Source organism: Pholcus phalangioides, unplaced genomic scaffold (genome assembly GCF_987345545.1).
Source record: "Pholcus phalangioides strain wild (caught in Gottingen) unplaced genomic scaffold, Ppha-v1.0 ptg000013l_1, whole genome shotgun sequence".
Classification (NCBI taxonomy): Eukaryota; Metazoa; Arthropoda; class Arachnida; order Araneae; family Pholcidae; genus Pholcus; species Pholcus phalangioides.
Genome location: NW_028301606.1, coordinates 10832426 through 10848126, shown reverse-complemented (window position 1 = coordinate 10848126; position 15701 = coordinate 10832426). Strand labels below are relative to the sequence as shown.

General features: G+C 37.7%; 1 protein-coding gene across 1 annotated transcript; it reads right to left on the bottom strand.

The window, feature by feature from the left end:
- Positions 1–299: 299 nt before the first annotated feature.
- Positions 300–15419, bottom strand: LOC149078589 (uncharacterized). Its single transcript, XM_089240498.1, has 6 exons — positions 15151–15419; positions 10603–10661; positions 9515–9613; positions 6964–6996; positions 2434–2472; positions 300–685 (listed from the first exon to the last, which is right to left on the bottom strand). The coding sequence occupies exons 1-6, from the start codon at positions 15350–15352 to the stop codon at positions 368–370; spliced, it is 750 nt and encodes a 249-aa protein (XP_089096624.1). The 5' UTR covers positions 15353–15419; the 3' UTR covers positions 300–367.
- Between the last annotated feature and the right edge of the window lie 282 nt (positions 15420–15701).

The following is a 15701-nucleotide window of genomic DNA, read 5'->3' as shown; positions in this document are numbered from 1 at the left end:
GTCAGCAGCTTAGAATATTTCATATCTTCAGAAAGGGGTGGTTGATGACGTAAGCAATCTTCAAACCCCCCCCCCCCCGCTTGTCACCAAAAGTCAGCAAATCCGAAACACCCCCCCCCTCGATGCTGACGTAATACTTGAATGACCCCATATCTGTTGCTAATTATTTTTCTTGCATCCCCGAATGACCCGCCATCTATCCCCCCCCCCCCAGAAGTACGCGTACCACAAGTTGGGAACCTCTGAATTGAAATGGCACGAAACTTCTCAGAATTATTTTTATTTAACAGAATAAATGAAATGAATGTTGTACAGATGAACCAAAAATAAGAAAAACTTTTTTCTGCGCAGAGTCGCTTGTCAGTGTCTAGTCATCGTCGCGATTTCCAAGCAGCAGCATATCCCGTTCCTTCTGAGGCCTCCTGCTCGACCTGCCACCGCGACTCTTTCCAACACGGTGACGGCGATCAAAATAATCATCCATATCCTCGTCATCTTGGTCACGGTTAGACTTTATACGATGGTCACCGGATTCCCGATCGCCATCTCGCATGCGATGGCGACGATCATCGCCGCCTTGACGAATATCGTAATCGTCGTCATCGTAATCTTTGACTCGTTTTTGGTATTTGTCGTCCACGTTGTAACTGGTGCAGAGTTGTCTCGCTATCTTACGGGCACAATCCTAAATTTCCAATTTCTATTTTATTCATCACATCAATAAACGTACATTGCACCAAAACAAAGAAAATCCATCTGAAGGATCGTTTCGATCCATACTGCTGGACACAATTATTGTTGAGTTAATTTTCAAACACGAAAAGTAAATAATATAATTATAAACTAATCATAATTTCAAAAAAATAGTGAATAAACAAAAGAAAAAACGCAAGACAAAGAAATCATCTATGAATATGACAAATACACATACACACACATATACACAGACACAAAAATTTTACATTGGTTTAAATTAAGATTAGTGATTTGTTTTATTTATATGAATGAAATAAATTATAAATGAAGGAAATAATTAGTATTGAAATAATGATTCAAATTTATGTTGAATATAAATTTCAATATATTCAATAATATAATTCAATATAAATTTGAATAAGCCATTTAAACAAAACTTTAAATAAAAAATGTATGGTATGTGTGTATCAAACGGGGTCAGACATGGTGAGAATTCACAAATTCTGCTCCAAAATATTTCCAGAAAGTTTTTGTCGTCATTTTTCTGGGCCTTTTGCGTTTGCTTAAATACAGTCGAAGTTGGATAATTTGAACGTGATTGATTCGAGTTTTGGATAATTCGGACTTTAGCGAACTCCCGTTGAGTTTTCTATTCAATTTAGTGTTAACATTTCTTGTTTATCAACTATTATCAACCTTATCAACTATTTCTTGTTTAATTCGGATTTCTTTCGAATATTTTGGATAATTCGAAGTTGGAGGGAGGGAAAATCATGATTTTAGTAAGAGCAAATCTAGACACACAGTTGGGGAAAATCTACAAGCATTCAGACGTTTTGCTTCTCTCGACCAATTTTTTCTACCTCCAGGGTAACCGCAGAGAATTATGTGGAATTTCGACGATTCTCACTCCATCTGACGCTAATATATTACCTTTGTGTTGATTGACCGGGGGGGGGGGGGATTGCGTACGGTTTAAAAATAAACTAAAACGATTTCTGAAACTAGGTGACAACTACTTTGTGATGTAAACTTCTGAAAACAAATCATATTTTATCATTTAAAAATAAACTAATTATAGTCAACGAAAACTAATCAAAAAGTTATTTATAACATTTATTAAAAATATTCATTATATTATATTTACAATAAAGAATACAGTAGAGTGTCGTTTATCCGATCTTCACTTTTCCGACATTTCGTATTCTCCGACTCCCACCAAAAAAAAAAAAACCGCATCAATCGGCAACAAGAACTGCAAAAATTGCGAGCGTAAAATTAAATACGTTGAGCAACAAAAAGAAGCTACAGGGACCGACATAATGATGCTACAAAGGTGGTGAGCCGTAATGAAGAAACGGCATCGCAGGAGAGCAGACTACTATCAAAAAAAAATGTTTCACATCATCACAGGACTGAACTTTTTAAGTACCGTATTTAACTTCAGAATATTCTGTAACTATAATTTCTTCTTTTTTTTCAGTTAATTTTTTCTGTTGTTTTCTTCTAAAACATGATTATTAGGTTCGTAATGTGTAAAATGTGTAAAATCATAACATAGTTTGACGTTATAGGTTTTTCTTAACACCTCCCTGTTATCCAACATTTTCGGTTATCCAACTTTCTGCCGGCCCGTTTATATCGGATAAGCGAGACTCTACTGTATGTAGATGGCATAACAGTATAGATTATCCCAATATAACTGAAGTCTATAATGTGTGAAAAGGAACAACTCACTTCAAATGCAACCATTTGTCTTCGTTCTTTCTCGGTTAGCTGGCGAAAAAAAAAAATAAATGAAAACACTTATATATACACTGAAGAGCCAAAAAAACTGGTTCACCTGCCTAATATCGTGTAGGGCCCCCGCGAGCCCTCAGAAGTGCCGCAACACGACGTGGCATGGACTCGACTAATGTCTGAAGTAGTGCTGGAGGTAATTGACCCCATGAATGCTGCAGGGCTGTCCATAAATCCGTAGCAGTAAGAGGGGGTGGAGATCTCTTCTGAACAGCACGTTGCAGGGCATCCCAGATATGTTCAATAATGTTCATGTCTGGGGATTTTGGTGGCCAGCGGAAGTGTCTAAAGTCAGAAGAGTGTTCCTGGAGCCACTTTGTAGCAATTCTGGATGTCTGGGGTGTCGCATTGTCCTGCTGAAATTGTCCAAGTCCGTCGGAATGCACAATGGACATGAATGGGTGCAGGTGATCAGACAGGATGCTTACGTACCTGTCACCTGTCAGAGTCGTATCTAGACGTATCAGGGGTCCCATATCACGCCAACTGCACACGCCCCATACCATCACAGAGCCTCCACCAGCTTGAACAGTCCCCTGTTGACATGTAGGGTCCATGGATTCATGAGGTTGTCTCCATACCCGTACCCGTCCATCAGCTCGAAGCAATTGGAACCGAGACTCGTCAGACCAGGCAACGTGTTTCCAGTCCTCAACAGTCCAATGTCGGTGTTGTCGGGCCCAGGCGAGGCGTAAAGCTTTGTGTCGTGCAGTCATCAAGGGTACACGAGTGGGCCTTCGGCTCCGAAAGCCCATATCGATGATGTTTCGTTGAATGGTTCGCACGCTGACACTTGTTTATGGCCCAGCATTGAAATCTGCAGCAATTTGCGGAAGGGTTGCACGTCTGTCACGTTTAATGATTCTCGTCGGTCCCGTTCTTGCATGATCTTTTCCCGGCCGCAGCGAATGTCGTAGATTTAATTTTTTACCGGATTCCCGATATTCACGGTACACTCGTGAAATGGTCGTACGTGAAAATCCAAATTTCATCGTTACTTCGGAGATGCTATGTCCCATCTCTCGTGCGCCGACTATAACACCACGTTCAAACTCACTTAAATCTCGATAACCTGCCATTGTAGCAGCAGTAACCGATCTAACAACTATGCCAGACACTTGTTGTGTTATATAGGCGTTGCCGACCGCAGCACCGTAATCTGATTGGTTCCATATCTTTCTATTTGCATACGCATGCCTGTACCAGTTTTTTTGGCTCTTCAGTTTATATATACAGCTGAATTCCGTTATAACGAACTCCAAAAGACCGAAGAAATCACTTCGTTAAAACGAAATTTCGTTATAAAGGAATTTTAGGTTTTCTGCATTATTCCTATGTAAACTTATCTGAGGGATAAGAAGTGTTCGTTAAAACGAGATTTTCGCTATAACGGTATTCGTTATAACGGGATTCGACTGTATATTTAAAAATACTATAAATATATTGTTTTGAGAAATCAATAAATTTAAACTAAAGTTCGGTTCTCGATCACACTTCTTCTGAATGATGAAATGGTTTCTTTTGACAAAATAATAGTTCAAAATCGGTTATAACGACCTCAGTTGTTACGACAACTCGGCTTTAACGTCAATTTTTCGATCGATTTTTATCGATAAAATATGGACACCCAAATCATAATGAAATAACATATTCATGATGGTAATTGATTTGAATTAATTAAATGGCATCTTATTATAGTTTTTGGTCGAAAAACGCCCTGAAAACGTTAACCTCGGTCCTCGGTGTGTCGTTATTTTTGCGGGATCTTCGATGCCGTTATAATCGAGTTTGACTGTTGTTTTATCAATCGAATACAGGGAGGTCTACATCAGGGGCACACAACCTCTGGCCTGTGGACCAAATGCGGTCCGCCAAGGGGTTCCATCCTGCCCGCGAAAGGTGTTCTATTCTAGTAGGAACGTATCAATACACTCAACACAATAAATACCTATACTAACCGTATTTCCTTCATAAAAATACGGGAAAGCAGGATCGATAAGGGAAATCTCCAATTATCTTTCAAAATTGTCGAATGCAAATAAAGTTGCCAACTACAACCCAAAAAAATAGTCTAAACCATGTAATTTGTAAATAATGAAGGCAAGTTGTCAATTACAGAAAAGAATTCAATTACAGAAAAAGAATACCTCAAAGGTATTCGATTGCAAAAAGTTGTCATTTGCAGCCAAAAAAGTAGTCAAAAGCAACTAATGCTGAAATATTGTCAATGACGGAAACTATAGGGCTACTGCAACTATACAGAAAATTTTAATATATGACATCTATATTTTTATGGGCATCTTTTTCTCAGCCACCTCGTTGGGCATTTTGCCTGTTTTGGCGTTGTATTTGTATTTGTATACTGTAATTAATTATGTGATAAAGTCATAGTTATCAGTGTATAGTTCCAAGTCATGAGAGTATAATCTAATTCTTGATTACAAAATTCAAGTAAGTCTTGTTGGAAGTAAGGGAGGAAACGAACATTTTATAAGAAAGTTGAAACAGCCAAAATTACGGAAATGTCCCGAAAAATACGGGTTATATGGTCACCATCAATATATACAAGTTTCTGGTCCGCGAGTGACACATATACCGCATACATTGTCCGTGGATTGTAAAGGCTATGCAGTGCACCCCTGGTCTACATCATAGTAACCTGACAGTCGCGTAATTAACGATCCAACCTCAACATCTGTAGATTACAGGAAGTTTAGATTCGGATTCCTATCCAGATAAAAGTGCATATGTGTAGCTGTTAGGAACAGGGTCGTCGTAAAAGCGTCATGGGCCTCAGGTAAAATGCGTTTTCTGGGGGCCCAGGCCCACCACCCGCCGTCTTTGTAGGCTACTCTCAAAGTTTTAAGCATATTCGATTTTCACGATTCTTTCCCCCTCCCCGCACTTGAGGCTCCCGGACCATGCTCAAGTGTGCTCGAGTAAACACGGCACTGTCACGTTGGTATGTCAACATATCGTTGGTATAGATTATTATATAGGAGGTCGTGGCACTGTCCGAAGATGGCGTCACTCTTCGCTATCCATACGAAGGTTTTCAACAGCTGGCTGATACGAAGATGAATTTGGGAAAGAGAGGAAATTCAATGCCCTTGCGGGAATCGAACCCACGTGGTTCCTAAATTATATGATCTATACTATATAGATCAGTGGTTCTCAACCTGGGGCCATATGGCCCTCTTGCGGTCCTGGGATGTTCTAAGGGGGCCACGGGAGAAAATCAGAAGTAAAACTTTAAAAATGAAACATGGTTGAAAAATATTACTACTTTCAGAATCCATCAGATCCGTCCCAGGGGCATCTTAACCCTTGGGTCTGTGTGAGCATGACCCGGGTCTTCATGCCTATAACGGAGGGAGGACAGCACTACATGGGATTTGGTACTATGATTTTCATACGTAAGCTGTTGTTTCCAGCTAAGTATGGAGGGCCGCCATAGCAACGTTTGATGTGTTGGGAGGGTCGAGTTATCATGCAGGTTCGTTGGATCGTCCCGTATTTTACACAGACCATTTTTTACCATATAATTTAACTCCTGGCACTCACTCTTGGATGAGGGTAGAGGGGGACGCCCTGGATAGGACGGGGGGGGGGCACGAGAAAAAAATGTGATTCATAGGGGGCCATGAGCTGAAAAAGGTTAAGAAACACTGATATAGATCATAGTTTCTTAACCTTTTTTGCCCCAATTTCCCCCTTCGTCAGAAATTTTTTTCTCCCATCGCCCCAACGCAATCCAACCCATAGGATCCTAACATGTGAATCCTAACATGTGATCCTAACATGATCCTTAACATGTGGATGTTATACCCGTAACTTCTACCGCCTCCTGGAACATTCCATCGCCCACGTTGGGAATCACTGGTATAGATAACGAAGAGTGACATCCTCCTCGGATAAGTCGCCATCTGGTGGCAAGTATGAGCAAATGTGAGCTTTGACCTGAATTGGGTCTGACCGTCTATGAACGGTCCCGTTCAGTGCACACGAGCTCTAAAAGGAAAGATTGCAATCCGTTTCCTTTAAACTCTAGTGGTCTAGGGCTCTCACCCGGCAAGTGGGAGGACGTGGGTTCGCGATTCCCCGCGTATTTTCTTTTTTCCCCCTTCGCATCAGCCAGCTGTTGAAAACCTTGATAAAGACGGCACTGGAACGGAATCGGATTTTTATTGAAATCCAGTCATTGATTGCCATTCAAGGGCGCAATATGACTATAGCATAAGCAGACATAATGTAAATTAGATATCAGTTCGTTTTCACAATTTCCTACGAAGTTTATCAAAAATAAACTCATTAAAATATAAACTAAATTTAATTATTTTTAATTATAAACTCCTTTAAGCAAGCCCAGTGCATATTTTTTCTCCCCTATAAATTAGCAAAACTTACATAACCTATTAAACATAAACCTGGAAATAAATCATTTGCAATAAAGTGTTTTGAACTTACCGGAACCACTTGATTACGAAGACAAACGTAAATCTGGAAATACACGAGTGAAAAATCATTTAGCAAAGGTGCTTAATTCATCATAAAAATTAGCAAATTCAGTCAAAAATGCAATGTATATTCATTCACCAATAAAAACGCGATACAGATAAGGTGAACCCACTCACCATTTAATCAAAAACTCTATCACCATTATCATTATTTTTTTTATATCAGACCCGTCGCGTGCCACTGTGGTGGTCGAGTAATCGTAGTGACGAACTCGCAACGCGGGGACCCGGTTGCGAGCTCCACCGTCGCCATAGAGTGGCGGTCGGCTGAAGTTGGTTTTCTGTTTTTCCCAACTTCAAGGCGACAAATGCGAGTCGATCTCCCCGTTAAAAAGTCTCGCCGCAGAGAACAACAGGCCTACAAACAGTACAAATATTCAGTCGTCGCACTTCACTCCTGAAATGTAGATGGCATCACTGAAAAATCATACACAACACTAGGTACGCACTCAGACTGTTAGGTGCACACACACACTTACACTTCCGACACAGCTCAACTAGGTAGTAAATTGCCCGTAGATGGCGATAGTCCTGAGTTGAGCTCGGTTTGAAAGGAAGAAAGAAAGACCCGTCGCATACGTATACAGTCGAATCCCGTTATAACGAACTCCAAGAGAAATCACTTCGTTATAACGAAATTTCTTTATAAAAGAATTCCAGGTTTTTGCACTGTTCTTATGTGAACGTACCTGGGGGATTAGAAAACTGTTCGTTAAAACGAGATTTTCACTATACCAGTATTCGTTAAAACGAGATTTTCACTATACCAGTATTCGTTAAAACGAGATTTGCACTGAACCAATATTCGTTAAAACGAGATTCGACTGTATATATTACCCGTTTTGCCCCGTGTTTTTAAAAGAAGCTTACTGTTATTGCTCAATTTAGAATTCGCGTTATAACATTTCTTTACCAACATAATGAATTGATATTTAGTGTTCCGTTTTAGTATTAATGAATTGATTTGAGTGAAGGGTATAAATGGAATGTTTATGTTTCTTATGAAACGCATTTTTTATTCCTTTACGTAAAAATTATGCGTTTGAATATTATTAAAAACTGAAAATGCGTGAATGGAAAATATTTTGTTTCTATTTTTTTTAGTTTTGCTCGAGTGTATTTCGGTGAAAATATAATTCAATTAATGAGAAGATTAATAAGTTCTAATTGGAACATTTTCCGATGTTCTATTTTCATTGAAATACTGTAAGACAGCGGTTCTCAACCGGTGCTCCGCGGAGCCCTTGGAGTTCCTTATGAACTCTCCAGGGGCTCCGCTGCCGCTCGAGGAAAATAAAAAAAAATAGTAAAATTAAAAAAATAATAATTATAAATACTTTTAAATAGCAAAACTAAATCAGTAACTTCGATGAATAATTAAAAAATTGGCCAACGGGGCTCCGCCATAGAATTTTTTTACTTAAAAGGGCTCCGCGAGTCAAAAAAGGTTGAGAACCGCTGCTGTAGGAGATCTCAACTTAGTTATGTTCTCTTCCTTTCATCATTTTGATCAGTCAGATGTCTTCACATATATTAGGGAATTATATTCTCCATAGAAAACACAACTACTTATTTTTTTTCAGATAAACAAAATTAGATTTTTAAATATTGTATTATTTTATGGGCGGAGATACGTGGAGGGGGGGGGGGAGGAGTTGCATAGGAGCCATTGCCCCGTTCCCCAGCATCAAAGGCGAGCCGACTAATCTAATGTATATGCGTCCTCTAAGTGCTAATGCGGCTTTTATGTCATCAACCGTGAATCGTATGGGTATGACTCATTTAAAGAATGATCAAAAATTATCCCGTACCAGTTTTGAGAGAGAAAATACAAGGCGTTGCAAAATAAAAAAAAAATCCAAATTTTTATGCGGTCCTCTTGTCCTCCAATTAGAAACTTCCAATTAGAAAGTTGTCGACCGGTATCTCCTGTGGCCAACACAAAAAATTCCGATGTTTCCGAGTACAATATTCGCTAAGACATTTGAATTCGAAAATCCAAGAAAAGTTATGAAAGAACAGTAAAAAAAGAATAACGAACAGTGAATGGTCTTTACGCCCAAATTTTCTCCAATTTTTGAATCCAAATATCTCAGCGAATATTTGAAACTTGGATTTTTTTTTTTTACCCCAGGAGAGACAGTGCAACTTTCTAATTGAAAGTTATAGAACAGATGAACCATGTAAACATTTAGATTTTTTATTTCGTTACACACTGCATTTTCAATCTGAAAACTGGTACAAGGTCATTTTTGAAAAACTCTTTTGAGCATTTCTTAAACTGGAATTATACCTCTACGACGGACGGTTGATGAGATAAAGGCCGTATTAGCACTTACAGGATACTCTGTTTATTAACTGACATCATCATCGTGCACCTCTCCCACCCCCCAACTAGACTTTTAAGTCTATCTCCTCCTATGTATTATTTACGAATATAGTATTCCAGTTTGATTCGATGAGAATTCAAAACGACTCGAGTTTCTGTGAAAACATCTTACCCCATCGACTCTTCCAGGATTCATAGCTAAACTATCATAGTATTCGTACAGGTAATAGCCACCAGCCTGAACTTGGCATGGTCGAAGAGCAAGAACCACCTATTAAAAGAAGAAAAAATATTTTAACATAATATAATAACGAACTTTGATCTTAGCCTGAAAATCAAGAGAATAGACACTTATGCAATATATTTCGCGCAAATTTTTTTTTGAATTTAAGTTTTTTTGTTTTTTTTTTCTTCATCGAATCGATACACCGTGATGATGAAGACTCAATAGAAAAGATTAGGGCTGATCCGATTACTCGATTAATCGGGCCGGTAAATGGATCAATTGTTAATCGCAGTTAAAAAGTTTAGATGAAGTAATCTAATCGATCAACCCGATTAACGTTCGATTTAAATTTGAATAAACAGTTAATAATAATTTGACTTGATTTATTCAACGAAACAGATTAAATGTCCTAAATTATTGTACCTTTATATAACACTTTCGATAAGTGGCCATATTTAAATCAATATTCTGATCAAATTTTTCGATATTGAGAAATACAAGCCCATTCAACGAAAATTTGCGATCATAACAGTTTCACATTCAGTTTGATGGGAGTTTTAGAAAGCAAGACCAAAATTTATTGTCTTCACCATGAACAGTAGTTGTTCGTATTCTTGGAAGTATCAGTTCCTTTCCTCACAAGCACCGATTGGAAGGAATTTTAAGGGAAACACTTAACAGTATGATCAAAAGTAGTTTCGAAATCAGTGACTAACCTAAAATAATCGATTAAAAAAAAACAAGATCCAAATGAAGAAATTCCAGGTTTTCACAAAATATATGTTATGCTTACGAGTATTACTGTAATTTGCTTTAAGTGGCAGCCTTAATTTCTTAATCTATTCCTATATCTGTTGACATATACCAAATACGTGCGTGAAATCAATAAATTTCCATAGCATAAATTATATATAGTCACGAAAAATACTCGATTAAAATTCGATTAATTGATTGAATATTTCTGATTAGCCAGACAAAAATTTTGATCGATTCCCAGTCCTCTTATAGAAAAGTTTATTATCCGTAAAACTTACCCTTTTTGGTTCTTTCTCTTCGCATAAATAAAATTCTTTTTGCAGCCTTCTGTCTTTTGCTGAAAAGATAAAAAGGAAAATGTAAACTGTAAAATTCTTTAAGAGATTTTAATTTTAGGAATGAGCAGCGTGAATTCTTAAATGCGTAGCTTAGCACATGCGGAACGGGTTCTTTAAACGTTCATTATCGCAACCAATTTGAAAATAAAAATTCAGAATCACCTTTCAACATAAGGTGAAGTCTTTGCATTTCATTAATTTGTTAAAGTTTCGTTTGCATTTCTTTTTTCTTACCTTGAAGTTTGATATCCGAATTTTTTTTTTACTATAGATTGAATCACAAAGAAGGCAGTTATGTATTTAGAAAGTAGTATTATTTCAATGTATTTATTTTATGTGCGATTTCCGAAGCTTTGCACGTCTTCAAGAATGCCCTGTATAAGACGTACAACTCGAAACAGATGTTTTTTTAATTTTTCCGGCTTTCGATACAAATAAATAAATTTTTAATAAAAAAATTTGAGCATTTAAGGGGTTAAACGCGTTTTCAACCAACACCATAATGGAGGAATCTCTATTGTCCTGCTGTTTGGTTCCAGAATGTTCTGACTGCCCATTTCTGCATACCTATATCTGTTCTCTACACCAGGATAAAGTTTCTCAAAGTTTCTCGTGGAATCCTTGATAGTTATAAGGCTGGTCCGCGGAACCTTTGATGATAATGAGGCTGTTTTACAGAACTGAAACAAATTTTTGTACATTTAATCCAAAAAAAAGCGTGTCCCTAATGCTTCCCCAACAAAATCGTTGGGCCCAGGGCAAAATGAAAGAGGATCTAGGCAGCACCTCTTGATTTACATATTTTTTACCATAAATCATTTTGCCAGATCTTATCGTTGAAGCTCCTATTCCATGCAGGACTGAGATCCCCACAAAAACAGTTGGTCGGGCAGGGCTCCTACCCGTGGGCCGGCCCGATATAATTCTTATCAGATGTAATTCTATTTCTGTTTTTCACACTACACATTTATATTAGAGGCGGCCCGTGAAGAGTGAACTGGGGGGCCCCACCAAAGATCTCGGCCTACTGTGGGATGTGGAGCCCATGGGTCTCCGTGCCGTGCCCGGTTGAACTCATGGTTGGGACTCATGAATGGACTCACTCACTATGTTCATCTGAGGAGTTGACCGTGAATTATCTCCTGAGTATGAAATCAAGCATCTATCCTCAATGATTTAAGTGAGCATTATGATCCTTACAAGTGTAAGGCTGGCAGGGCTCTAGCACGGGGGCCCGGGACAAAGCTCATTGTTTTACTGTTTGTTTTTGTACACTATAAATTCACTATAGAGGAGGATCCAGAAGAACTCAATCTTGGGGGGGGGGGGGGCTCAGCTCCGAGATCGTGTGGGGGGAATGATGAGCACCGAGATGCTCGCAATAAAAAAGGAAAAACGTTATTACATGAAAAATGTGCCCTTTAATTTTTTTTCCAGATGGGGGCACATTCCCTTTTATTACACCTACACAGACCTGTTTCTTTGCTCACAGAATTTCCATGTCTATGCGAAATCATAAAATAACGTGCTGCTTTATACAATATAGGGAATTTTTTCTGCGCAGCAAAAAAAACTCTGTGTACGTAGAAGCACTCTCTGACTCTAAACGGACATATTTTGTAAACTTATTCACCATGAAAAAATGGTGCCTTTCTCAGGCACTTTTGTCCATAACCAATAAGCGAGTAAAAATAAAATTTCATCAGCAAAATATGCCTTCTAGAAAATATTGAAAATAATTATACAGTACAGTATTATACTTACATGTGGGAGATGCATCAATGAACTAGAACCCCTTCCGCCACCTATCAAATAAAACTGTTACAATTCTTCGATTGAAATTAATAACCGGATTTTGATTAATTTACATGATATTGGTTAATATTTCATAAGTAACAATTTTCATGTTGCTTTCGATTGTAATCGTAGATAATCGACGATAGCTATACTTTACTAGTTTTACTAACGTTGTTTTACCACGCACAAATAACAACTGTTAAAATTTCCACATAAATTTGACAATTTAATTAATATTATTGCTTATAAAATATTAACTAATATCATATCATATTGCTTTTTTTATATGGCACGTTAATCAAAATCCAGTTAATAATTTCAATCGAGGAATTGTAACAGTTTTACTTGATAGGTAGCGTAAGTAGTTCTAATTCATTGATGTCTTTCTCACATGTAAAATACAGGGTGGTTCTAAATTCTTGGGTCAAATTTTAAGAGGTGATATAAGACTCCTAAACAAGTATTCTTGATGATAAAATGTACTGTTGAATCGCAATAGTAAAAGGCGGTGATCGGATTGGATTGGAGGTGCAAGGAGACCATCAAGGTTATGCTGCGCCAAACAATGATCAAGCGGTGTAATGGACTTGTGGTCGAATTCGCATTATACCAGGTTGCACCATGAGAAGACCTACCACATCGCAATGCCCTGCGCCGTGGTCACGAACATTGGCGTACGCAAGATCGACCTTTGGGGGGGGGGGGGGCACATTGGGTTCGGGGAGCACAAGGAATCTCTCAAAGAGAAATTTTGAGCTACTAACTTCAAAAAGAATTTTAAATTAATAGATATTGATAAAGATAACATACGGGAACAAAGGTATTTTCTTTCGATATTTTAATTTTTTATTGAAATGTTTGGAAATATTTTTAATTTTTGATCGTCTTGAGAAGGGCACGGACCCCTTATGTTTTCTCCTGTGCGTACTACTCCTTTGGTCCCAAACGTATGAACTCGGGGCTGTTAGTTCACTAGAATATTTCGCTGCAACGTATAAATAAAAAGGTAGGAAAAACTTATCTTTGTGCTACGCAACCTAACAACATGTAAGCGACATAACGCAGAGAATCACGATTTTAAAAACTAAGGAATGTGGAAAGCATTTCTTGGATTTTCAATAAATGCGTTTTTGTTTCGGATTCAGAATAAATATATTAATTTATCAATTTTCGTGTTTTCTCCTATATATATAAAAATGCGCAAAAACACATTTGTGATACTTGATTGAATAAAATTTTTCTTCAAATTATTTTTAGTGAATTTTACGTAGAATTTTAATTCGTTATATGATATATATATATATGTGCTAAATAGCTCAACTAATACTTTGAAGAGCAGACATTTTTCCAAAACCCATAGAAAAACATGTAAACAAGTGCACCCACTATGGGACCACCCTCCCTTTCAAAGAAGAATATTGATTTGATATATTTTTACTCCATCAGAACGTTTTTATTTAGGAATATTTTGTTCACGAAGTTGCTGTTTTATGTTAGCGCATGAGCCCATACCTAAAAAGTGCTCGTTAGCCGAGGCAGAAAAACGTTGAAAAAAATCTTCATTAGACAAAAAATTCACAAGCCGAGATATCACTATTTATATTTTAATAAGCTTGCACTTGTGTGTATTTGCACTTAATGTATTTCCTTCAGGGATCATTCAAGTATTACGTCATCATCGATGGGGGGGGGGGGAAGGGGGTTTCCGATTTGCTGACTTTTGATGACAAGGGGGGAGGGGGGGTTTGGATAATGCTTACGTCATTGACCACACTATGAAAATATGAGTTAGGATTCAGAGGGGCAGAACTGATGGCGAAATTTTGCTGACAAGAGGGGAGAGGAGGTCAGCGTTTCGCTGACTTTTGCTGACAAGGGGGGGGGGGTCAAAAATGACTAAAAATTTGCTTAAGTAATACTTGAACGGCCCCTTACTGGTGAAAGTCACCAGCATATCTATAGTAGATACTATCTATAAATTGGCCCAAAATTAACGCGATTTCAACTCATACGATCAGCAAATAGAAAAAATTAATTACAGACAGGAAACTTGCATTGAGGTGAATTCGTAATATTCCGCGTTAAACAGGTTTTTGAATTTTTTACGGATTGGTATTCAGCATTGAGGTAGAGCTATTTTCATATACTACAACATTTTTATCTGCATAAAATTATTTTTTGTTTTGATGAATAAAATTATTTTTTGTTTTGATGAATAAAAGTTGTCTGAACTACCTAAATTTCAAAATCTACCAAAAAAAATAAATTAATATATTTTTTTTAATGATACCTTCTTTCCAACACATCTCCCCATTCCCAAAAAAAAGAAGAAAAATTTCAAAAGTCGGGAATTTCTGAATTAATTATCAACGGGAATGAAAAGGGGACGCTGCCCGTATTCGAATGAGAAGCAAGGAATATTTATTTTATAATAAGATAATATGTTCAAAAGCCTAAAGAGAAAAGAGGCCTCAAAAAATGAGACGGTACAAATTTGCAAGAATTTGCCAAGGCCTCAGAAATATCACACGGCCCGGGGACCAACGATGCTCTTAAGACGGCCCTGAATATGTTATGCTTTTTTAGTGTTATGGTTGAAAGCCACTAGCACCTATAGTTCGGCACAAAGTTAATCGAGTCATATTATACAATCAGAGAATAGAAAAAGTTAATGACAGAGAGGAAACTTACATTGAGCCAAATTCATAACTGTATCAGTTAACATCTGTGGTGATAGAGTAACGAGTTGTGAATTTTCTTGACAAGTCATTGCCGCTGACGGTACAGACGGTGGCGATGGGGGTGCAGGGAGAGATCCTGGCAATAAATTTTGAGCAACGGCGCATGATAATCCAAACAAAATAACTGCGAGACCCAAACTCCTTCCTTTCATTTTTCTATAATATGTGAACCGTAAAAAGCTTCCCACTCATAGACCACTTTTTTAAAGATCGGCTTATATACGGTCTCCAAATAAAACTGCGTGACGTCATACAGAGGGAATATATAATTGACACACAGTTGCGCTTATAATAACTTCCCATTGACATACTATACCAATCGTAATTGGCTAACTTCTGCTATCAAATAGATTTGAATGTAACGCACGTGCCTGATCAGTCGCCTGTAAAATGCCGTATATATCGATTCCTTCTGAATACGTAGATCGTTAACGGAAGAGGGAATGAAAAAAAAAAGGACAGAACTTAAACTTCACTTTTTCCCCAAATAAGTAAGTTATT

Bases quoted from the DNA above. Each gene is read 5' to 3' on its own strand.
- LOC149078589 (XM_089240498.1), bottom strand. From the start codon at position 15,352: ATGAAAGGAAGGAGTTTGGGTCTCGCAGTTATTTTGTTTGGATTATCA. The intron at 10,662-15,150 runs GTAAGTTTCCTC...TTATCTTTTCAG, and splicing joins AGTTATGAATTTGGCTCAAT to CAAAAGACAGAAGGCTGCAA. The intron at 6,997-9,514 runs GTAAGATGTTTT...GTGTATTTCCAG, and splicing joins ATCCTGGAAGAGTCGATGGG to ATTTACGTTTGTCTTCGTAA.